General features: G+C 43.1%; 1 protein-coding gene across 1 annotated transcript; it reads left to right on the top strand.

Moving 5' to 3' along the window:
* Window positions 1–8,145: 8,145 nt before the first annotated feature.
* Window positions 8,146–12,008, top strand: RRAD (RRAD, Ras related glycolysis inhibitor and calcium channel regulator). Its single transcript, XM_027701976.1, has 5 exons — window positions 8,146–8,228; window positions 8,352–8,697; window positions 8,808–8,881; window positions 9,387–9,591; window positions 10,996–12,008. The coding sequence occupies exons 2-5, from the start codon at window positions 8,364–8,366 to the stop codon at window positions 11,271–11,273; spliced, it is 891 nt and encodes a 296-aa protein (XP_027557777.1). The 5' UTR covers window positions 8,146–8,228; window positions 8,352–8,363; the 3' UTR covers window positions 11,274–12,008.
* Window positions 12,009–24,146: the final 12,138 nt, after the last annotated feature.

Raw genomic sequence — 24,146 nt, 5'->3', positions numbered from 1 at the left:
TGAGCCTAAATACTGACTATTTCAGATTTTTTGAGAGAAAGTGGTAGATACTGAAGCATGTTATGATTAACATAATTATTATACAACCTTTCTCAAGAATAAAAACAGAAAGAACTTTGACAGTTTAAAGTGAAAATAAGAGAGTTCTTTCAATTCTAGTAAAACTCTACAATAAGAATTTTGAAGGTTTTCACAAGAATATCTTGTATAGAAGCAGAGGAAAAGCAGCAATGAGACATTTAAAAGAAGCAGAGATTCCAATTACTGCTATGATGCAAATGTGGAATTTGCCAAACTCAGCACATTCCAAGTGGAAAACTCTGAGCTTTTCCTGGAACAGATGATAACATCTCTCACATCCAAATTCCCACACGCTTTACATGAATGATTCCATGACATCACTCACCACAGGAAAAGACACCAGACATTCTGCACTGGCTTATAAAGAAGTGCAAAGCTTTTCCAATTCAAATTCATAAGTCTCCCCTGTGACTGGAAGTTTTTGTCCCAGCTTCAAGCTTTCATTCACTGATATGAAAGGAAAATGGAATTTCCCCCACAAGGAAAACAAGAACAGAATTTATCCCCTAGAGCCAAAGGGCAGCTATGTTTTATTTTGGTCCCCACCAGCAGTCTGATGTAGGTGCAGTGATTGTAACCATTGCAAATTCATGTTTGGACACAGAACTGAAATCATCCATATAAGAATAGAGAGATTACACATTGCTTGTCTTTTTTTCTTATCCAGTACACAGAAGAGGGCAGCACAGTTAAAGTTTCACTCTATATTGCTATAAACATTTTAAATTGTGCTTCTGCCCCGTGTCCTTCCTTCAGTGACAGATCCATGTGGCTCTGGATGCTGGAAGCCTGTTGGGCACTTCCTCACAGGACCACAGGTCCATTCCTGGTCTGGGTCTTCGATCCAAGGAGACTTTTCCTTGTTCACCTGTCACATTCATGGAAACATCTACAATGTGGTGACATCATCCAGATTTTCAGAGCTGCTAACAGGCAACTTTTGAAGACTTTGTACTGCAGGCATGTGGAAAAATGGGTTCTGTGGGTTAGCACGAGGGGCTTTAGGCTGTTTTCTGCCCAATTTCCTGCCTTTCAAATTCTTAGATCCTCAATAAAAGAGAAAATGTTACTCAGTGCTCAGCTGACAGTGTAAACAGATGCTAGGAAGTCTCAGGATTAACAAAGAAAGCAGAAAGCATCACTGTCCACTGTGGAATTCCATGGGAACATGGAATTTGAATAATCTGTATTTCTAATCTGTGTGCTTCTAGTCCTCTAACTTCTAAAAAGATGTATTAGCAAACAGAGAAGGGCAAGTAGGGGTTATGTTTATACAGGTTCCTCAGCCACGAGAGATAATCACTGCACAAAGCTGTAAAAGCACTATATGCATGAGGAAGCTAAGAGGAAAATCTTATTCTCTGCTTTACCATACAGTAAATGGGGGTGTTGCAGAATATCAAAAATCTACATGGGTTAAAAAAAAATTAGAAAAATATGCAGAAAAAAAACCCACATCAGGGGCCTCTGAACAAAAGGTTTATCTTGGTGGTTGTGCATGGGGAGTTTTAATTGTGTTTATCAGGTTCTTATTGTCCATTCTTCTTTAGATATCTGCTTCTGACAGCTGCTGGAAAGTGGCTGTAAGCTGAGTCTGACCTAGGATAGCTCCTTTAATTTGTTATTGTAAATAGATTCATTCCTCTTGCCAAGAGCTATTGCTGGTAAACAATAAATCTTACATTCTCAATGTGCTGCCTTACCACTATGGACTTCTCAGCAAGACAGACAGACAGACAGTCATTTATATCTGCCCACTCCTTAAACCAACTGTCTGTAAGTTCAGAAACCTTTTCATGGTCTCTGACTTCCAGATATTTCTTGTAAGGGGCCTCTGGAATCCCCCCTAAGGAGTGTACATCCCTCAGGAATTGCAACAGGATATTTAGCATTCTGCTCATGGATGGGTGATGTACATCATGCACGTTGGCTATGGCAGGTCTGATACTGAAACAGAGGAATTAGGGGTGATTAAAGAAAATAATTATGGAAATATCTTAGGTCATGTTCTGATTTTACTCCAAACTGGAAATGCGATAGGAGCAAACAGCTGACCACACACAGTCTGTGCTAATGAGCCTGTTCCAAGGAGGTGTCCAAGCTCTGACTCCTGTGGCAGAGCAGTTGCCGTGCTGGCAGGAAGCAAACTTGAATCTGAAAAACTCGTATTTAGTGGAAATTTAAAGTTAGCCTAAGACAGAATGTTTTTCTCCAGGATATCCCAATGTTTATCAGTAGTTTACTAAGAGTGTGTTGCACTCTGGGAAAAAGAAGCAGAGGAACTCCACAAGTGAAAGTGAAATTGGATCTGCTGCTTGGGCAGCTCCTTTTTTTCAGAGCAATGATTCACCTGGTTCCATTGGTCATGAGCTTATCCAGTAGTGGAAGTTTTTTAGCTTACTCAAAGCAGTGAGAAATTCAGAGCAGCTGAGAGATGAACCACATTTCCAGTTATTCTTATCCCAGGTTATTTTTTGTGAGTGTTTCAGAAAGACCAGCCTTTGCTTTTTGTTACAAGCAACGGACTTAAAGCGTAATTATTTTATCATTTCCTACCTCAGAAATGCAAACAGTTCTATGTTTTCTTTCAGTGCCTATCAGCAACCTCTAGAATTTCTGGTCTGGAGCTGAGAGGAAGCACAGTAGCCATGAAAGGAACCAACTTGTGATCAATTTTGTGGCTATAACAATGGATTTAGCTGGGTTTCTGCTCACATTTCCCCCTTGGCTCTCTATGTGAGCTTTCTAAGCCGTGTCTATTGACTCCAAAGCTCATATTTCTCACATTGTTGTTTGCAGCTCCAATTCATGGCTATCACTACTCAATCAAAAATATTACCCACCATTAAATCCAAGAGTAATTATGAGAGAAAGGTCCTTGGCTGAAGGGATGTGCTGCCTTCCCTTGGCAATGTCCACAGAGGTTCAGCATGGATGTGACATTTATCAGTTCTCTGACAGAGAATTTTGTGCTAAGGCTGAAAGCTCCACCACTGCTGGTGACTTGGACAGTTCAAGCTGTTGCCTACTCTCACCCCATAATGTATTAACTGCAAGACATTGGGATACACCATATATCTCACATGAAAAGGTCTAATATATGTTGCATAAAGCCCACAGACTGAACCAGTCAGCCCAGGTCTGTTCAGCTCACACTAATCTGTGATTTTAAGGGTGATGGTGAGGAAAACTTGATGCCACATTTGCACTATATCCCACTTTTCATAGGATAAGGAAAAAGAATGTTTTTTTTGTTTCACTGTACCTCTATCTCTCTTGCTTAGGTTAAAAACCCAACACATTTCATACTTCTCTGTCTTTTCTCCCACTGGCCTGAGTCTGCCAGTTCTGTAATAAAAGTGATGATAAATGCTGCTATCTGTTTTTCAGTCCAGGTATTTGGGAGGTAGCCAGGCTCACGCTTCTGCAGGAGTAAAGCTTCATGTAACTTGGCAAGAACAGAGCCTTGTGGATATCTCTACAGTTTGTATGGAAATAACTTCACATAATCACTGCACATAATGGCTGATTAATTAGACTTGAGGCAGAGCAGATGAGTTGAAAAGTAAGGAGAGGAGAAATCCACAGCTTCCAGCACAGAACCACATAAGAACAATGCTGACTCCCAAACTTCTCTGCTGCTAATCCAGTCTTTGGGCTGTTCAAAACATTCTCATTATTCCTAATCAAATAGGAAAAATTCCATGGTAAGACAGGAACAAAACCAAAACCAGGAATTCAGTAAAAATATTGATTTGATGTAAAAAAATGTTATTCATGATGTGGCAATCGACCTTGAACAAACACTGACGAGGTAGAATCACATAGTTAATTCAACCCCCCAAATTCTGCTTTTTAACCTGAAAATTCAAAGGTTAAGTGTTAGGTTTTACATGCTTAGTTATCACTGCACCCCCTGCAAAGTCTGTGCTTGTCACTTGGACCATGAAATGCTCTCTGCACCTAATACAACATAAAGGAACTCAAAGCAGAAGCTGCATTACCCCAGGAATATACAACTGGAAAAACAGGATTGAACTCATGTTTTACATTTTCCAGATGATGAAAGGTACTCAGACCAAGAGAGTGCACTAGAAGTGAACTTTGAGTTTCTCAAAAGCTAGAGGAAAAATGGCAAAATAGACAGAGTGAAAAAGGAATGAGACAGAAGAAAAGTAACTGGATATATTACAATAGCGAACTACAAAGAAAGGCATCTTGAGAGAAAAGCATATGAAGTAAGGGAAATGAAAATCACACAAGGATGAAATGAAACAGGAAAAAAAGTAGTCCCTTTTTAAAGAGCTGTGTGCTCAATTCCACACAATATAGGAAATCAGTGTTCCTTTTCTTCTTGGTGTCAGAACAGATTCTCCCATGAGAGCACAGGACACACACCACAGTTGCTGGGCAGCCAAACAAAAGGGAAGTTTGGGGGTTGATTCACCAATGGGTGGTTGCAGTGGCTTTGTCAGAATCCCAGGATAAGCAAATAATTAGGATGCAGTCGAGTGGGGTCCCTGAGCCCCAGAATGACCCAGTGCTCCTGGGCTCAGCAGAATTTGCTGGTTACTGCAGTGCCCTGGGCTGCAGCTCTGCCCCGGGGATGTGACACAGCCACAGCCCACAGGGTGACACAGCAGGGACACTGCTGTGCCACAGCCACAGCCACTGCACCCACCACCTCCATGCAGGCTGGACCGGGCTTTATCTGCAACACTGACAGACCCCAGGTCTGGTTCTGTGTAAAATCCATCAAAATTACAGCATTTCCAGTGTCCATTTCAGTATATAAGGAATAGTAAAAATACCACATCTACAATATGCATCTGAAGTGCTCATTTAATTAAACAAACCCTAGAGCAGTAGAAGCTAGAACAATACACAATAAGAGTAGAAAAGCAAGACATGAAAAACTCTTAAATAGAAATAAAATACAGTTCATGTATGTGTTAGAGGCATGGTCATGTAGAAGTAGAAACAGAGGGCAGGTGAGAAAGGAGATGATCTTAAAATCCTTCAAAGAAATTAAAAGATCAGCATTTGAAGCCTGTGGACTCACATGCACCCCACTGAAATCAGCAGCTGCCCAGTAATGTTACATGAAAACACAGCAGTAATTATCAGCAAACAGAATTACATGCTATGTGAAGATACATGTTGTGTGTCTCAAGTGATTAACCTGAATTATCAGTTAATTCCTTCCAACTTCACAGAATAGCTGGACCTATTAAGATCAAAGGAGACAGAGCAGCTACATGATCCCAGTGCTCTCCCCCCTCTCTGGTTCCAGCACAGCTCCTGCTGCTCGTGGGCACAGCCCCAGCTGCCCTGGCACAGCTCCTCTGGGAGACTTGTGCTCAGCCCTCCAGGAACGAGTGAAGCCCTGGGGACACGATCCAAGGCCATCTCACTTTCTCAGAGCACCCAGTGCCAGACCCTGAGTAATATCCTGGAACTGGTGGTATTCCATAACCATTAATTCACTAGCTGTGCCTGGGTGCTGGCGAAAAACCCCAAGCATTTGCCACAGAGTCCTGAATTTTCTGTATGATTTCTACTGGGTATCATTTTATTTTCAGTCACTTTTCCTGCTGAAACACTCTTCTCTCAGAGTTTTTATTTAGCACTTTTACATATGCCTTTCCTCACAGCTTTTGGCTGGCAAGGGGTCTATCTTTAAAATATCCATAATTCTCATCAGCAAAAGGCCTGGAATAAAATATGGCTTCTTTAAGTCCTGTCAGTGAAATTCCCATTTTTAATGTGTTTTCAGCCAGTAGTGTTTTATGTGGCACAGAAGTGGCACTGTTTTATTGGATCTGTTGCTTCTCAGATTTCCCTGCTTTTACACAGAAAAGAATTAAAAATATCCCCACTTTATATACCAACTTCTAAAGTCTTACCCCGACACACAGCAAAGGCATGCAAGAAAATCTGGTCCAAAGGACGTAAAAACCTCCTGAGAAGAGTTTCAGGTGACAATTTTAAGCAGAAAAATCCAAATTCTAAAAAAAACTTAACTGAAGACAGACACATCTGGAAGTGTATTTGCATAATTACCTGCACATATATTCAGAATTACCAAGACGGTTTGGCAGATTCCAGTTTATCCAAGTAAATAATTACAGAGTACTTGCAATGCTAACAATAATTTATTTAATCTATGATTCCAAATGCTAGCCAGAGGCTTATAATTCAGTTCAGTCAGCTGAAGCACACAGGTTTTTGCCACCAAGCTCTGACTATTTAAACTGACAAGGCTATTTTGGTTGCTGTTTTTTGAGACAGGCAGAGAGAACTTGCTGCAAGCACTTGGTGATCTTTAACTGCCACATTAACACTCCCAACTGCAGTTACCAGGGTGAAGGGGCCAAAATCACCCCAAGAGTGTGGGCTGGAGAATTATAATTGGCTCCTGAATATAACAGAATAGTCACTTCACTTCCTAAGAAATGAAGAAACTCCTTAGCTTAATCACACCGATTTTTTTCTTTCCCTTACTATATTCCCTACATCTCTATCTTCATTCCCATCACCTCCCTATCTCATGCCTTGTTTCTGCAGCTGATTTGGAAACCCTTGAACTTACACGCATTTGATGGAACTGTCCCTGCCCAGAGTCCCAGGGATTTTCCCGCTCTGCTCAGGCTGTAATCTTTCGGGAGCAGGAGCCAGAGCTATTTTGGCTGTACAATGTCTGACACGTTTCGGTTGCTAGGTAAACAACAAACTGTATACACGGCAGCGGGGTGAGCCATTCAGGGGACCAGTATAGTTATCTGCTGAGTCCTTTCTTCGCCCCATCACATGGGAATGACTGTGCCACTGATGAGATAAGGCTTTCACTGCCTCACTTTGCTGCTCAGGTGAAAGCAAGAGAAGAATTTGACCTTTATGTTTTATGTTGGCCTCTTAAACCGTTAACATTCCATGTGGACACCCTGGTAACTTTGTGTGTGAGTTCAACACCCACCATGGTGCTGTTCTCATAACCCACTCCCACTGCCATAACCCACATTGAGTAAAACAAGCACCAAGTAATGAAAACAGTGTAAATCAAATCACAGAATCACAGAATATGCTGGGTTGGAAGGGACCCACAGGGATCATCAGTCCAACCCCTGTCCCTGCACAGGCCCAGCCCCAAGAGTCACCCCCTGTGCCCCAGAGGATCATCCAAACCCTCCTGGAGCTCTGGCAGCCTTGGGGCTGTGCCCACTGCCCTGGGGAGCCTGGGCAGTGCCCAACCAGCCTCTGGGGGAAGAACCTTTGCCTGAGGTCCAACCTGAGTCTGTCCTGACATAGCTCCAGCCGTTCCCTGGGTGCTGTCCCTGGTCCCCCCAGAGCAGAGCTCAGTCCCTGCCCCTCCTCTGCCCCTCCAGGCGAAGCTTTAACTGCCATGAGGTCTCCCCTAACGCTTCTGTACATGCCAGGGCTACACTGGAACTCCTGAATCGTGACACAGATCCTCGCAAGCCGAGGAAAGCCACCAGTGCACACCACGCGCTCCCACACAGCGCTGCGAGCGGAAACGAGCCACACACGGAGCAGATGCGGTTTGCACCGCACCCGGCGGGGAAAAGCACCGCGGCGGGGCAGGGGCAGGGGCAGGGGCAGGAGAAGGAGCAGGCGGTGGGGCCGAGCCCGGCAGGCCCAGAGCTCAGCCGTTCCCTCGCTGCGCCTTGCGGGGTTTCCACCGACCCGCTCCGCCGTCCCTCGCCTGCCCACGGCGCTCGCTGCCCGGGCGAGAAGCGGTGGAGAGAGTGGAGCGGGCCGGGCTGCCCTCCGTGCCGGGCTCTCCCCCGTGCCGGGCTCTCCCCCGTGCCGGGTGTCCCCGCCGCCCCCGCCGCTCGTTGCGGAGCGGAGCGGAGCTGAGGGAGCCGATGGCAGCTGATGGGAGCTGATGGCAGCTGATGGAGGAGCTGCTGGGAGCGCAGCCGAGCGGAGTGGCGGGGGCGGGCGCTGCCCACGGCCCCGCTGGCGGAGCGCCCGCCGCGTCACGGCGGGAGGGACCGGCACCGGGACATAAATAGGGGCGCGGAGCGGTGGCGGCAGCACTCGCTGAGGGAGCTCCGGCAGCGGCACAGGCGGTGAACGGCGGGGAATCCCTCACTGCTGCCCTCGCTTCCGCGGAGCGCCCCGAGGTAAGCGCTGCTCTGCGGGAGGTTCGGCTCGGCTCGGCGGGGCTGGGGCGCTCGGGCGCGGCGGGTGCTGACAGCTCCTCACGGCTCCTCACGGTTCCTCACGGCTCCTGTGTCCCCGCACAGCCCGGCTCGCCGATGACCCTGAACCGCGGAGACAAGGTGCGGTGGCCGGAGCGGCGGCGGGGCAGCACGCCCTTCGCGGCACAGCACCGCCGCAGCATGCCCGTGGACGAGCGCGACCTGCGCGCCGCCGACCCCCAGGGCTTGGTGCGCTGCACCTCCTACAGCCCCGGCGGCGAGCACCGCGACAGCTGGGCCTCCGACTCCTCCGACTCCGTCATCTCCTCGGGCAGCGACTCCGACAGCAGCCTCTACAAGGTGATCCTGCTGGGCGAGCACGGCGTGGGCAAGACCAGCCTGGCGCGCATCTTCGGCGGCGTTGAGGATGGAGCGGACGCGGACGAGGCCGGTGAGGGACCCGCGGCACCTCCCTGGGCGGTCCCCACGGTCACCCCCTCCCAGACCTCCCAGGAGAATAAGTTCTTTTTTTCTGAACTTTTTTTTTTTTTTTCCCCGTAGGAAATACATACGACAGATCAATTATAGTCGATGGAGAAGAAGCGTCTCTCGTGGTGTTTGATATATGGGAGCAGGTACTTAACAGCTTTTTCTTTGTTTTTCCTCTATGGCTTGGTCCGTGGTTCTCATAAAAAAAAGTAGAAATGGAACAACTATGCTGATTTCTTTGATCAGATAAGTGACGTTAAAAAATTAGAGTTCATACTGCCTTTTGTTCTCTCCTGCAATTAATTTCTTGTAGCTAGGCAGGCAATTAAAAAAACCTGAATAGAGCTGGAGTAAGAATCCCTTAATGCTTTGAATAATCAGCAGCTTACATGAGCAGCCCAGGGAATTACTGTAAAATTAGAGATTCACAATCTGATCAGTGCAGACTTGATACCATTTCTGGAAACAAGAGAATTTTCTTTTGTGTTGCATTTTAAAGAACAAAATCTTTAAAACAGTTGGGACGGTTTTACTGACTCTTTATAACAAAGCTAAGAAAAATATTTATAAGGTGCTCTCATTAATTAAATCATTACTCAGTGTTTAATAGATTTTTCAGTGCAATAAATCTATTTCTTGTCTTCTTTTTAGGATGACAGCCAATGGCTCCAGAACCACTGTATGAAAATGGGAGATGCCTATATTATTGTATATTCAGTGACAGACAAAGTTAGTTTTGAAAAGGCCTCTGAGCTAAGAATCCAGTTAAGAAGAGCAAGACAAACAGAAGACATTCCTATTATCCTTGTGGGCAATAAAAGTGACCTGGTCAGGTCCCGGGAAGTCTCAGTTGATGGTAAGAGGCACTATGAATTTGCACAATTTTGTCTAAAGTAGTAGCAAAGACTGTGGAGGATCATGGCCAATAGAAATGGTCTGGGTTTGATGTAGAAAATGTATGATTTGAAGTACACTGGAGAAATGAAGCCAGCTGGTTCCTGCTGAGGGACTTAGTACCACAGAAAGCAGTGGAGAACTGCAGTATGAGAGAAAAAAATGCATCAGAGCTGCAGCTTTAGCACCCTGCTTTGTCTAGGACATGTTTTTGGTCAGTATTATCTTAGGGGTTTCATTGTATGCTCTGTGTGCAGCAGTAGTTGCCAGGCTCAGGATGGGGTAGCCCGAGCTCTGCTTTGTGAGGGACAGGAGCTGCCACGTCCCAGAGCCCAGGCAGCCTTTGGAAAGGGTGATCCCATACAGCCTGCACAACCCCCTTCTCCTGGAAGTGATTCCATCACATTTGAGTTGAGCTGGTGGGACCAGCCTCTCACAACTCAACATCTCTTTGTAGATGTTCTCCAGTTGTGATCAGTGAGAATTTCTCAGCTAGTTCCAGCTTGCATTTTGGTAACCAGAGCACAGGAACCGCTGCCAACACCACAGTATTAATTCTGTGAAATTTGAACATTTTGTGAGGTTTTTTTGTTTGTTTACTCTGGAATATTGATGCCTGGATGATGATGAACTGGTTTTGCCATTCTCCCTGTGCTAAATGCCTGCACAGGGAGTTGATTTGAGTTCCTCAGGAGATTATCACTTCTTTCGGGCTGGTGGCAGCGCATGTTTGAACTGCCCTAGTTCTGACATCCATGCTTTCCTCAGGTTTACAACTTGGCCATTATTTGCCACAGTTGACCACGGAAACTTGTGCTGCAGCAGTGTTCCAGGGTTTTGTGCTCATGTCTGGAACACTGAGCATCTTGCATTTCGAATGCAGCCCCAGTCAGATCCAGTGGTGTTCAACCCCATGACCTCCAGTGACGTGTTCAGTGACTTGACCCTGTGGCCTGCATCAGCTTCTTTTGCAGTTAGTGTGGAAAACTCACTTGTTACAGCAAGGCAGAGGTGCAGAATTGCTCAACAACTTCCAGAATAAAATCCTCACACTGTTCCTTATCAAACAGCAAACATTCATCCAAGTGCCTCTCCTGTATCAGCTTAACTCTTCACAATACTGGGATAGTCTGACATTCAACACCATTGGTCAAATGAGATTTCTGACCACACCACAACAAAACCAAGAGTAAGGGGGCAAAACCGTGAGAGCCAATTTGGGGTTTTCTACTATATAGTAAAGCTCTTTCCTGGCATTGAAGGCACTTTCTGTACTTAAAGCCAGTTTTTGTTTTGTTTTTCTGCCGTATGTAATGAAGAGAAAAAGTCCATCTCCACTCATGTTCCCTGTTCTCTTTCCCTGCAGAGGGCCGGGCCTGTGCTGTGGTGTTTGACTGCAAATTCATCGAGACCTCGGCTGCTCTTCACCACAACGTCAAGGACCTGTTTGAGGGCATCGTTCGGCAGATCAGGCTCCGCAAGGACAGCAAGGAAGACAATGCCAGGAGGATGGCCAACACCAAGAGGAGGGAAAGCATAGGCAAAAAGGCAAAGCGGTTCCTTGGGAGAATTGTGGCAAAGAACAATAAGAAGATGGCTTTCAAGGCAAAATCAAAGTCCTGCCATGACTTATCAGTGCTATAGGAGCTCTCAGCAAGGCCAGATGTTGCACGTGATGAACAAGCCTTGGACTGTTATGAGAAGTGTGTAGATGATCCTCGTGGTGATAACGAGAATGACTTATCCATTGAGACTCATTAATGCCTTAAGGTGCTCAAGCAAGTCTGGAAGTTACACCACAATGCTTCATTGATAAATGGTTTAAGTTTCAATGTGTGCAAGTAAATGAACTAACTTGAAATATGTGGCTTGACATGCCCACATTTTCGCTGTGTACATATGTTCTATATCCTCTTGTCCTGTGGATACCAGAGATGCAAAGATAAGAAAGAATAATAAGTATCACCATAGACTTGTCTCGTTTGCAGAGCAAAACTTAAACTTGTACGCAGGCTCGTACACTCTTTTTAGTATAATGCAAGCAATGATAAATCTTTTTAAACTTCGTTGTGGGGAGGAGGGGGTAGAACCACATCAGAACGGGAGAAAACAAATTATATATATATTTAAATACAGAACAGATATCATTTTATGAAGTTAATTTGCACTTCCATTAACTGTTATTCAATGAATTGGTTACTTGTTTACATGCAGATTTTATAATAAAGTATTATTTCCTCTTATAATAAACTGTGCTTTTCTCATAGTATGGGTAAAGAATGAGAGAGCAGTATTTTTATCCTGACCTTTTTCAGTGTACAAAACCTTATACACAGATCATGTAGATTTACCTGTGATAAAGTTCTAGAACGAGATGAATTGGGAAAATCCCATGTCCTTTAATAGATAATTTCTCTAAGAAATAAACCCTGCTTTTATGAACACTCTACTTCAACAGCTCATATGAGAAGGAAGGCCCTGACCCTTCATATTATGTTCATCCTCAACCTGGTTCTCATCAGCTGTGGCAGGAGCAGGGCTCTATAAAATGCCTTTAGTTAGGTTGAAGTCTTGTGTTTATACTGATAAATTGAACCCTGTCATGTTTGAAGTCCTGTCCTGGCTTAAAGGTCTTGTGTTACAGCCAATAAGCAAATGCAGGAGGTTGTTTTTTATCTTTGTGGAGCAGTGTAACTGTCTAATCTACCCACAATCGTGTGGACCCCTCCCAGTGGTTTCAAGAAGTTCAAAGCAGGCTGGAAAAGGTGTTTGAAGGAGTTCTAGGCTTCAGTTGTGTCTCGTGGCCTTCAGTGCTGTTAAAGTTTTCATGTTAATTTAGTGTGTTATAATCGATGTGTTCCCATGATTTTTCCCTATTTGCTATTAATGAAGTTAAGCCCCAATTATGTCGCAGTGGAAAAACTTGGACTTATGGCATTTGCTTTATACATTCCTTTTCATAGGATAATTCTCTTAAAAGTAATCTCTGAACTTAGTTCTCAAAACCAGTAAAACATACAACCTTCTCTTTCTCCTGTCCCTGCCTGAATCCCGTTTGTTGAAGACGTTGTTCCAGCTTCCCAAGAGCCCTCTTTGTCCAGGGTGTTGAGGGGTGACCTTTCCCATACAGCACGAAGATTCCATCAGCTGGTACACCTTACACTGGGCTTCCCAGAGTTCAGACAGCTCTCCACTGATTTATCCCAGTGCCATTTAGTTATCCAGTGCTTGGAACATGGAACAGTTAATACTGCAGGAAATCCCACCTGATTTCCATAGGGAATGCAGGAATTAGTGTCTCCTGATGTGCTGCTGGTGGACATAACTGGTTACACCACAGTTCAGCTTATGTTGCTAATAACAGGTCACATTTCTTATGAATAGAGAATTTTGTCCTGCTGTCAAACCTTGCATTTACCTGAGGATACATTTTAGGTGGATTTGGCTTTTTTTTTCCACTAGCCTTGCTTCCTGGCAAGCTGTTCTCTGTTATGGAACATGTAACCACTGTCAGAATATCTGTGTACATGGCAGCTTTGAACTGGCAACACCAAAGCAATTTCTCTAATCCTGGACATTCTACAGCAAGAGTGTCCAAACGTGCACAAATAAACGTGGCACATACCTGTTCCTGCACATGCTGAGGTTAATGACAAACCTACGTGGTGTCCCTGGGACTTTTGGGTGCCCTGTGCTTTCACAGTGGCCAGGAGAGGACTGACATGTCTGATTGATGAAGTTAAATTCTGTCCATAACAAACACAAGGAACGGGATGCAAACCCAGAGTTTAAGACATAAAGTGACAATGATGTGTCTCTCAGTGCTGCAGCATCTCTGCAGCTGCAAAGCCTCTCCAAGGTCGTGGTCACCAGCTCTGAGTTTTGCACACTGACATACAAATGAGATGTTTTACTGTTCATGAACTCACAGATTAGTTTTGGGCAATTTTTAAACCTAAGGTGTTTCTGAGGGGCTCTAGTGCATTCTTAGAGATTCATTTAAAGTGTGGAAAATAATTTGTATTTTGAAAGTATGGCCTTTAGGACACTGTGAGACAATAAACTGGGAATCACACTAAAGAGACGTGGGCTAATCTAGAATGTTATCAGTTAATATTGTACAATAAAATACTTATTCAAATCCTCATGATACTGATTTTTTTCCATTCATTTGTTTGTACAGGTATTAGCATAATTCAGCCACAGTTCTTGAGAAGAGGAAGGGTTTCTTGTTGTTGCAGCTCTGACATAAACCTGCTCTAGAAGTTTCATGAGCAGGGATTTTGAAGCTCCTCCAAGATATCCTACCCAGAAAAATAACTAATTTATTGGATGTAATTTAGTGGAATTTCCAAGCAGAGTTTTTTGGAAGTCCATGTGCAGCACCAACCAGAATTCAGTAACAGGCAGCTGACAAACGTGCCTAAAAACCAACCTTCAAAAGGTTGTCTGTATCCTCAAACATTTGAAAGTCATCTATAGGTTTTTGTCATTTGAGATGTTTTACTGGTGTGGGTTCTCAGATTCTTGTAATTAACAAGAGGAATCTGTCATGTGAAAAATAGTGAGTCCCAGACAGCAACATTTTCTCTATTTATTACCAAAGTAGAACAGAGTATAAGGGGTAACAGTGGTGTGAGATTTCGTGTTTTTTGCCAGTGCACATCAGTTTTAATTTGGAGAGACAGTTCACACAGTCATTTCATCTTTACTGCTTTCACTGCTGCTGCCAGCTGAAGTTCCTACTACTGCTAATTGTGGTGGTGGATTTTGTGTTGGCACAAATCCATTTGGAACAGCTACTTATTAACAACTACAGTGGAAGGACATTGCCTTTTATATGTGACATGTATGTTAGGTAAACAAATCAAAGCCTCCTGTGCTTGCTGTTGCTAATCTAAATTCCGTAAATTCTTCATCATATGAAAAACGTGGAAAAAAAAATCATTCCTCCATCTGCCAGAACCAAGAAGCATAAAGTCATGTCACATAAATATAGACAAAATGTTATCTGCTGGGGGAAGACTTGGCAACACTGAAAATGAAGTTTTACTCAGATGCATTTTCTCAAAATAGGACTAGAAAAAACAGAGCACGATCTACATGGTGACACTGGGTAACATCAGTGCTCGTTACTGGAAGTATGGTGAGCTTACAGTGATGAAGAATGCAGTCTATGAGAGAAGAGTGATAAAATCTAGTAAGAAAAAAGTGAGTTAATACTTATATTATGCTGAAATTTGCTTTAGTACTCTTTATTCAAAGACAATGTACAGGTTTAGTTTCAAGCACATCACAGGGACCTCGATGAATCTACAGTCCCAACCAAATGTGATGCCTGTGCCTTCCAGGAGGTTCCTTTAACTTTTAATTTACCACATGACCTCCAGCCTTGTAATGAACAACTTGACTCCTCCTTTGCACAAAAGAACCTGACCTCCAGTACGGCTGAAGGAATTAATCCCTAAAAATTGAAATAGTAAATTACATCAACTGTCCTTGTGCTCCATGCCATGAATGTGGAACAGAGAAGGAAAAGATAAAAGGAGAGAACAAATTCCAATTGTATATCTGCAAACAATATTTCTGTAACCCACTGTTCAGAATTCAAGAGCATTCAAGAATTCAAGAACAACATTGTTTAACTTAAAAATGTACTGAGGATTCCAGCACTAGAAGGTAGGAAACAGGCTAAGAAATTTACTTCAACACCTAGTTCTTCACCAAAAAAATAGTATCAGTTATGTCCTACAAAAAGGTTCTGGCCACTGGGTAAAATGGCAGTGTGTGTCCTAAAGACTGTCCTCTCTCTTGCTCTCTTCTCTTCTCTTCTCCTCTTTTTTCCTCTCTATAAATGTGCTGTCCAATGAATCGCTGGAAACCAGTTAAGAGCCTACAGAGTTTTTTCTAATAATTCCCATATTTATCACAGGAAATGAAGAAAATATTAATCTGAACTACAATTTAGTGCTCAGAGACAGAGATAAATAGAATACATTTTAAAATATTCTTTTTCTCACCCTCCTAAAAAACCTTATCTAAGTTCTGAAACAAGGATTGGAGAAAGGAAAGGATTTGGAGCACAAGTGTTCCTGCTCAGAATGGTCTGGTCATAGCCATGAAAATCTCCTCAGCTTGTTCATGGCAGTGAGTCCCATTGCCATCAGCCTCCTTACAACAGCATAAAAAATTACTGTTAAGCCTTCAGTCCCACTGAAGGTGGTGGCCCTTGCTTTGGGAATGACAGTTCTCAGTTTTCAGATGCTTTGGCAGAGGAGTAGTAGTTTTTGTCATGTCTAAATTGGATTATTGTAATGCATTGTGCTTAACAAAGAGCTTTCAGGAGCTCCAGGTAGGAGGAAGAACAGCCCTGTTAGTTAAGCTGTCTGAGTGAAAAGGAGCACAACACCTTAGGGTGGGTTCCCTCGTGTTTTTAGGGGAAATGATGATCTTAGAAAGGCTGTAAATAGCATTGGACATGACTAATGTCAAAAAATGCTTTACTTTGGTGCGTGTTTCTTGGGTGGCTGCAAAGCTTGTTGAACATACTACAGAGTCAGCAGAATGGCTTGATTTTGGAGTGCTCAACAAGAACAAACTTCGCATTTCTAATGGCAGGTATTCAGGTATCTGCTCTCAGGTATTTGAATCACAAGAGTTTAGTGCATTTGACCCTGCAATGGTGACTGCAAAGGTGTTCACTGCTCTGCAGATCAAGGGTGTCCTACTGGACTCATAGAACCACAGAATGTGCTGAGCTGGAAGGGACACACAAGGATCATCCAGTCCAACCCCTGGCCATGCACAGGCCCAGCCCCAAGAGTCACCCCCTGTGCCCCAGAGGATCATCCAAACCCTCCTGGAGCTCTGGCAGCCTTGGGGCTGTGCCCACTGCCCTGGGGAGCCTGGGCAGTGCCAACCACCCTCTGGGGGAAGAACCTTTGCCTGAGATCCAACCTGAGCCTTCCCTGACACAGCTCCAGCCATTCCCTGGCTGCTGTCCCTGGTCCCCCCAGAGCAGAGCTCAGTCCCTGCCCCTCCTCTGCCCCTGCCCAGGCATTGGAACTGCAGGGAGGTCTCCCCTCAGTCTCCTCTGCTCCAGCTGAACACACCCAGTGACTCAAACACACGGTGAACTTTAAAACGCTGCTGACCTGCATCAGCTGCACCTCCTCACAGGCCTGGCTTGGAATTCAGAGGAGTGTTCACCACCCCCCTTCAGTGAAAACAATAACTGAACTCTTTGGGTATCACCAGGTTCTGAACAACTTTCTCACAGGTGTTTCAGCCCTGGGTGTCGCAGTTGTAGGGCACCTTCATCACAAGCTTTTCATGGCAACTCCCACATTATCTCCTCAGCCTCCCTGGTTGCACATTGTCATCCCCAGCAGTGGGAACAGGCAGCTGCATGACCTGCTGAGAATCACCAGCTATCAACAACTGGAACATGAACCTGGGCCCCCTGCTCATTGCTTTACATAATATCATCTAGATAAAAATGTCAGATTTTGCTGCACACAAGTCCCTGATTAAGACAGCAGAGCAAATTAAATTACTCTCTCCTGAATGTCAGGGGGATGGTTGCATTTCCAAGGCAAAGGGAATGGAAGGTTTTTAGCTAATGTGTACATGGAGAATAAAAGGAAAAACTTATGCAATCTGATAGCCACCTCTCATTTTTACCCTGTAGCCATTTTTTCCATGGACATATTTTTGGATATGGAATATTGTTGCATACCCTCTTCTGCCCTCTTGCTCTTTGTGAGTTCTTGGATCTCTATCCTTCCTGCCCAGTCCCACAAGGAAAATCTTCTTGGAATTGTGACTCATGAGATCTCCGGGAAAACGAGTTAGGTGAAAGGTATGAGCAATAGAAAAGTTTCCATGATTTTGAAAAACACTAATAAAAACATTTTATTCAACAAAATAACGCTTCTGTGCAGGGTTTACAACTCACAGTCTACAGCACTTTGAGAGCTCATCAAGGTCAAAAAGTTTTGTGCTAAAGAAAACACAGACCTCGGTAGACTTCATCAATAATAAGTATTTTCTGTGTTTATCTTGATTCTCTGCAGCACATCTAAAGTCACTGTCTGTAATAAACTGCACAGAAGGAGACTGAACAAAACCTACAAGACCAGGCTGTTTTCAAGCCACCTTTTTGTCTTTCCAGTAACAAGCTTTCACTTGTGCAAATAAAGACACTCAATTCATATTGATGATAAAAGCACAACAAATGCATCTACATGTGGCCATTACCTGCAGAACTGTTTTTCTTCCTTTTTTCCTCTTATGTAGTAATTAAAAAAAATACTAAAGGTCTAAGTTATAGGACAGAAGTAAATAAGCACAAAAATAAGGCAGCAGACAGTGCTGAGTAAGCAAATAAAGCCTCCTGCACATCTGTCTCATGTTCACTGTTATGTTTTCAAGACCCTGGAGACCTGAGGTATCCGTGAATTCTGCACAACATTTATTCCAAAGCTGAGCCAGTCAAGTATAAGAACAAAACTCCTGAATGGCCAAGTCCTCAAGCACAAAGATTTAGGCTGCAAATATCACCCCTGTACCTTCTACCTCCCCAGAGATTCCAGGAGCAGAATGTCCAGCTCTTTTTAAATGGCTTTCCAGGGTTCTAGAAAACAGCACGTTATATTCTGAAAACATATTCAAAAGCAAAAAAAGTTCCAGGAGCTCTTTAATGAACAATTTTATACTCAGCCTTAAGAAAATGAGTTGTAAATTAAATTCTTAGTTAAATCCTGCAGATCCTGGCTTGGTTAGTAATTGGTTCATTTTTAATTACAAGGTAAATAATTAACTGACATGTCTTTATTATATCAATCCCAAAATAGCGTTCTGCTCTTCAGGAGTAGGATGGATTAAGGAGCATTCCATTTTAACCACGGGAATTTTGAGTTTGTTGACTTTCTCTCTCTTTTTGCTGGCTTGGGCTGTGAGCCCTTTAAACTCCCCCTGCAGTGGGAGTGAGGAGCTCTCCACACTTTGAAGGGAGCTCTGCAGTCCAGTGGTTTTCCTGCTTTTCTGCTTTTACATTTCTTTTTGAATGACTGTGCTTAAATACCTGCTAAGACAGTACTCATTTGAGGAGTCTGATGTAGAGCAGATGTCAAGCCCAAAAGAACAAACCACAGACAAATTTTGACAGGAGTTTGGAGCTTGTGAATATTTTAAAGGCAAATTAGTATTTCAGGTGGTAACTTCAGATCTTTCTTGACCAGACAAAGACTTTTAATAATCATTAATAAATGTCAGCATTTTTTAGGCTTGTTTTTAAGGGTTTTTTATGCATTCAGGGACTCTAAACTTTCAGTTTTGTGCTAGATGGGGTATGCTCAGTGGTAAGTATCAAAAATAAAGTTATTTCTATAAAATCCCATTTGTTTTACATTGAATTTTTGAGGATTTTTTACTTTGGGTATCACACTCAGACTGACTCTATGTTGGCAAGGACAGAAGTCACGTTAAAGAGCAAAAAGGAAAGCATTGACATGAAATCTATATGCAACTTGATATTTCCATTCAAGGGAAGAGCTGGAGGGTTTATGAAGCAAACCCCTGAATTCCCTGCTGGAATTGCAGGGATGGAGGGGATGAACAGGCCAGAGAAGTCCTGCAGGTCCAGATGCAAAAGGCACTTTTGGGTCCCCTCTGCTGCCAACTGTTCCCTCCCCAAACCCTACAGCCACAGGCAGGGGTTCCTGGGCTGCAGCAGGAAAAGGCAGGACAATCAGAGCAGGAATAAAAGCATCACTTGCACTAATTCCTTGTCTCTGAGCTGCTTCAAGAAGCAGCTGCAGCACGAGGGCTGCTGACTTCAGCAAGGAGCTGGGCCTGAGGAGCACCAAGGGAAGGTTTCTGAGCAGCTCAAGCAGGAGTTTGCTCTTCCATGCCTTGGTGGGAAACTTCCTGGATCTCAAAGCATCACCTCCATCTTTCCTCCTCTCCCCTCCCCTGCCCAAGAAAGCTATTTTTAATTCTCTGATTGTAAAGCTTTCTTTCCCAACAGCAGGACAGAGGTTTAATTAAAACTCAACCTGATACTAATGTAATCCAGCAAAATCCATCCATTTCAGGAAATAAATCCTTGACGAGGTTGGGTAACCAATGCAATGCACTTTAGGCAGTTTGCTGTACTCTTCCTTGAATTATTCTGTATTTCTCAGAGAAAAGCTGCCAAAACCATTCAAAACTCTAAAACATGACACTGAAAATGCTTATTCAGATCCTTTGGTGAATAATGGACAAAAAAAAGCATTTTAATATCTGTGTTTCACTTATCTTTTTTATTTTCCACAAGGTTGAACAGTAAAAAATTCCCAGCTGACATTCCCAGTACTCCTGTCCCTGTCTGTGTGGCAGAGAAGGCACAGCACCTCCACTGCTAAATGTACACACAGCTTTATAATTCCTTATTCAACTCAGTGCTGTTTATGCAAATAATATTATTAAGATCACAGGACAAATCCTGCTCATTTCTGGAGAGTCAGCAGATTTGGGCTCTGTTTTTGGAAACATTACCCCGTGTCCTGTCAGCAGGGTACACTGCACGTGTAAAACTGAATGAATATTTAAAAGGCTCCTGGTTTGCAATTGTGTTATTGCTACACTATGGGAAAACAAGAATAGAATTTGATATTGTGAGAGAGTCTGCATCATCCCAGGAAAGCAAATGGTGCATTTGCAGGAGCAGGTCTACGTTTAGAACACAAAATAATTGCAGGGCAATTTCTGTGAGACAAAATCACTCTGTGGCAAAAACTGAACAAGCAAAGATAATTCTCCAGCCTAATGAAAACCAAAGCCAAACAGTTCCTCCACTGAGGAACATCACTGAGCTTCAAGGTGAATGTTGTGGTTTTTCACTCATCTTCCACAACTCAGACCCATTCCAACCTAGGTGAACAGGTGCATCCACGAAGATGGATGGATGTGGATCCAGTTGCTTTGGCTTCCAGAGTCATTGCTTGATGAGATTCCTCCACTTCCCTGCTGCAAACAGAGAATGCTTTGGGGTTTGTCCTGAGGCTGGGAATAAGGAAAAACTTGAGTACCTCCAAGAACTGAGTGGTAGGAAAACGTTTTCCTGCTGAGCCCGGCTGGAAACTCGATGTGTTAAATACCAACCCCGAGGAAGCCACTGAACTTGCCCTCAGACCTGACTGTAGCCAAGAGCTGTATCTCCTCTGTCAGTAGAGAGGCAGGACCTTGAAAAAAGCGCAAAAAGCAAAAATAGTTCGATTTTAAGTGTGTTTTGTACAAATTGGCAAACTCTGCACAGAAAGAATGCGAAACCTGCACCTCGTGTTACGTGTTTTGCACAAGAATGTTTTGACAGATGGATGCATTCAGACAGAGAAATTAAGAAAATGAACCCAGTAAAGGTTTCCTGATTATTTTTGTTTCCAACATCTCAAATGTTTGAATGACTAAATTCAAAACTATGTTTCTATGTCTGGGAGGCAATTAACAACAACAGCCCTGTGGACAAGGCTTTAGTTTTATTTGATTAAAAATAGAGCAGAGGTCAGAGTCCTACAAAGACAAATGCTCCTGCCACGCTTCATGCTGCAGAAGAGCTTTATCGTGTTCAAAGGAACAGCTTTAATTTAGGAAATTAAACATCTGCTGGGGTGTTTGGAGAGCTGACCTTCCCCAGCTCACTCTCACTGCACCCCTTTGCCAGCAAGAGCATGTCCTGCACCCACCTGCTGACCTGGCTCGAGTCACAAGGGGCTAAAAGTAGGGCTAAAACAAGACCTGGATAATTCTCACCCCAGAGGTGCTGTCCATATTTGAGAAGAACATTTCAAAGCTCCACAGCAGAATGTCCCAGAGCTCTCCTGTCACAGCCTTTCAGTGCTTAGAGCCCTCCAACAAGGTGCTGTGTATTAAAGAATGAATCAATTAGAACTGAGACTAATTTACAGTTGTTAGAACCGAAAGACAGCTTTGCTGAAGAGAACTTCAATATTGCTCCTTCCCTGATTTACTGACATTTAGACTTGTGCTTGATGCTGCTGGAATAAAATTCAAAGTAACTTGTGCATATTTGCAGAGCTACTGTCCTAATGACTGACTGTGGCACCAGGACATCCACTGTGCTATTGCTCTTCTTTGTGTGTAAACCAGTATTTTTAGCTCATAATAATTTATGTAAAAGACATCAGGATAATACTGACAGATTAAAATACTGTCCAGCATTTACATGAAAACAGGAGAAATGAAAAACATTCATCCACTGTCGGATTTTGTTGCTTTATATCACGGGAATAGTCAATTAAATTTAGTCCATTCTTTTAATTTAGTTTAGACCAGGAATGCAGTTAAGCCATTTTGCTGACACTGAGCTGGACTGTAGGCACAGCTGGCTTTACAAATTATTTTTCCACGTATCATTCTTTTACCATTCACTTTCAGTAAACATAAACATTTCCACACAGCTCTAATAATGATCCATGTAATTTCAATGAATAGCATCTACAATAAATATTTTTCTTTAATGTTCTGTTCTGATCAAATTGCTTCCAATTTTCTGGCATAAATGAGCTTTTATCACCCTGAAATCCCTTTACCTTTCACAGGGATATTTAAGTATCAGTCTCAGGTGTGTGGCTGGTGCCTCCAGAACCATCATCAGTCTCTCTGAGGGCTGAAATGTTCCAGTGATGACTCAGCCCAGCATCAAGAGCATTATGAGCTCAGTCCCCTCTTTAATGAGGATGTGTGAGCTGAGATCCCTAATAAATGTCTCCCCCTTTCAGATACCTCTGATCAGGGTTACTGAAGGCTTGATTGTTTTTTAGTTAAAACTCTCAGTCTTAAAAAAACCAACATTTTATTTGAAACTCTAAATGAAAAAAATAATTAGGAACTGTGGGAGGTTAGAGTTAGGCCTTTGAGAAAGAAGTAAATGTTTTTTTTTTCCTTTACTATTTCTTTTGACTTAAGGGTCCAAGAGTAAATTTAGGTGAGCATAGTTACTGTTTGAGATGCACCAAGTTTGTAGGAGGAAATATTTTTCTGAAATAAATTAGCCTGGCACAGTAGGATGCTTAGTGTCAGGGCAATAAGAATGGATCCTTCCTATTTCTTGTTTAGGTGTTGTATATTCCTACTTAATTTGTTATTTCATATAATGATATTTTAACATATTAATTGCATCTTACTCCATTAATGTATTTTAAATAATTATTTCTAAGCAAATCAGAAGGCCAAGAAGGTTTTCTAGCTAAGATATGTTCTTTCTTTCATTTCATTTCAGGATGTCTAAAATAACATTTACTGTCCAGTGATTGATCATTTCCTTTTCCTTACCTAGGAGCAGATTGCCTCTATTAGTAACTTTTCTGTTAGACCTCCATAGAGCAGATGAGGAGCAGTACAGTATTACAATAGATATGGTCTCTGGTCACTGACAAAAACTAAAACAGCATTAATTTTTTCAATTTTTTACACCATTAGCATGAAAATAAGGAAACGAGCTTTTGGGTTCAAGGACAAATTTTGATCCCAGCTACTCTCCATTCTAAAGATGGAATGTCCCTTCCAACAAAAAAATCTATGACTGAGCATAGAAATATTTAATTTCACATTTCTTTGATATTACCTCAGTTCCCAATGACGAAACATCCAGTTAAGTGAAATTTTACTTGACTTTGAGTATATGAGCCATCATCCTCCTATGAGTAGTTGACTTATTCATGTGCTTAAAACCGGAGGTCTGCTCAAGAAAGGGGGTGAATCATGACCTAAATCAAGAACTCTGCTGTGAGATCAGAATAAAATACAGATGGGCCCATTTTTTATTTCTTTGTTATATTTTTATGCAAAGTGAGTCTCAAACTCTGGAGTGCAGAGGACTCGAGGAGGTGTCTGCTGCACGTAGATAAACGAGGAGCAGTGCAAAGGAGCCCTGGGTGTGTTGTACCTCATCCTGAGGCAATCTCTGTGGAAAATCCCATCTGTGCAGGTTACCCAGCCCACTTCTCACCCCATTTCCAACCACACTTGCACTTGGCAAAGCTGCATCTTCTCAGCCATGGAGTGCAACGTTGACTGATCCACACCAGCACCACCAGGGAAAGAGCAGAGGCAGGTTTAGCTCCAGGCTCTCTGGACAAGTTCAGGGGTCAGCAAGGGCCAGCTCAATCCAAATATCAGAAATTCGGGGTGAGCAGACAAGACACACCCTCACAGTAATGTCCCACCATGGGATATTTGGATGGTAACATTGTGATCTGACTGTAAGAATAACAGTGGGCCAAATGAATCCTTTGCACCACAGATGCTATTTCTGGATCATAAGAAGTTTGAATTGGTTTTGTCCCTGATGTGAAGCTGCTCTGGGAGTTGGAGCCACGAACAGAAATCTGACTGTGACTGGGGAAGAGCCAAGCCCCTTAATCTTATAACACATCCATCCACAGCCAGCTTCTTATTGCATTTGTCCCATAATTAGATATAAAAGGGTGCAGAATGACAAAGACAATGACC

The sequence above is a fragment of the Neopelma chrysocephalum genome, unplaced genomic scaffold, assembly GCF_003984885.1.
Source record: "Neopelma chrysocephalum unplaced genomic scaffold, ASM398488v2 Primary Assembly neopelma1_176, whole genome shotgun sequence".
In the NCBI taxonomy this organism is placed as follows: Eukaryota; Metazoa; Chordata; class Aves; order Passeriformes; family Pipridae; genus Neopelma; species Neopelma chrysocephalum.
This window is presented reverse-complemented; position numbering and strand designations above follow the sequence as displayed.

What these genes read in the sequence shown, in the direction of transcription:
- RRAD (XM_027701976.1), top strand. Translation starts at nt 8,364, where the DNA reads ATGACCCTGAACCGCGGAGACAAGGTGCGGTGGCCGGAGCGGCGGCGG. An exon ending in TGTTTGATATATGGGAGCAG is followed by an intron (nt 8,882 to 9,386) that starts GTACTTAACAGC and finishes TCTTCTTTTTAG; the next exon opens with GATGACAGCCAATGGCTCCA. An exon ending in CCGGGAAGTCTCAGTTGATG is followed by an intron (nt 9,592 to 10,995) that starts GTAAGAGGCACT and finishes CTTTCCCTGCAG; the next exon opens with AGGGCCGGGCCTGTGCTGTG.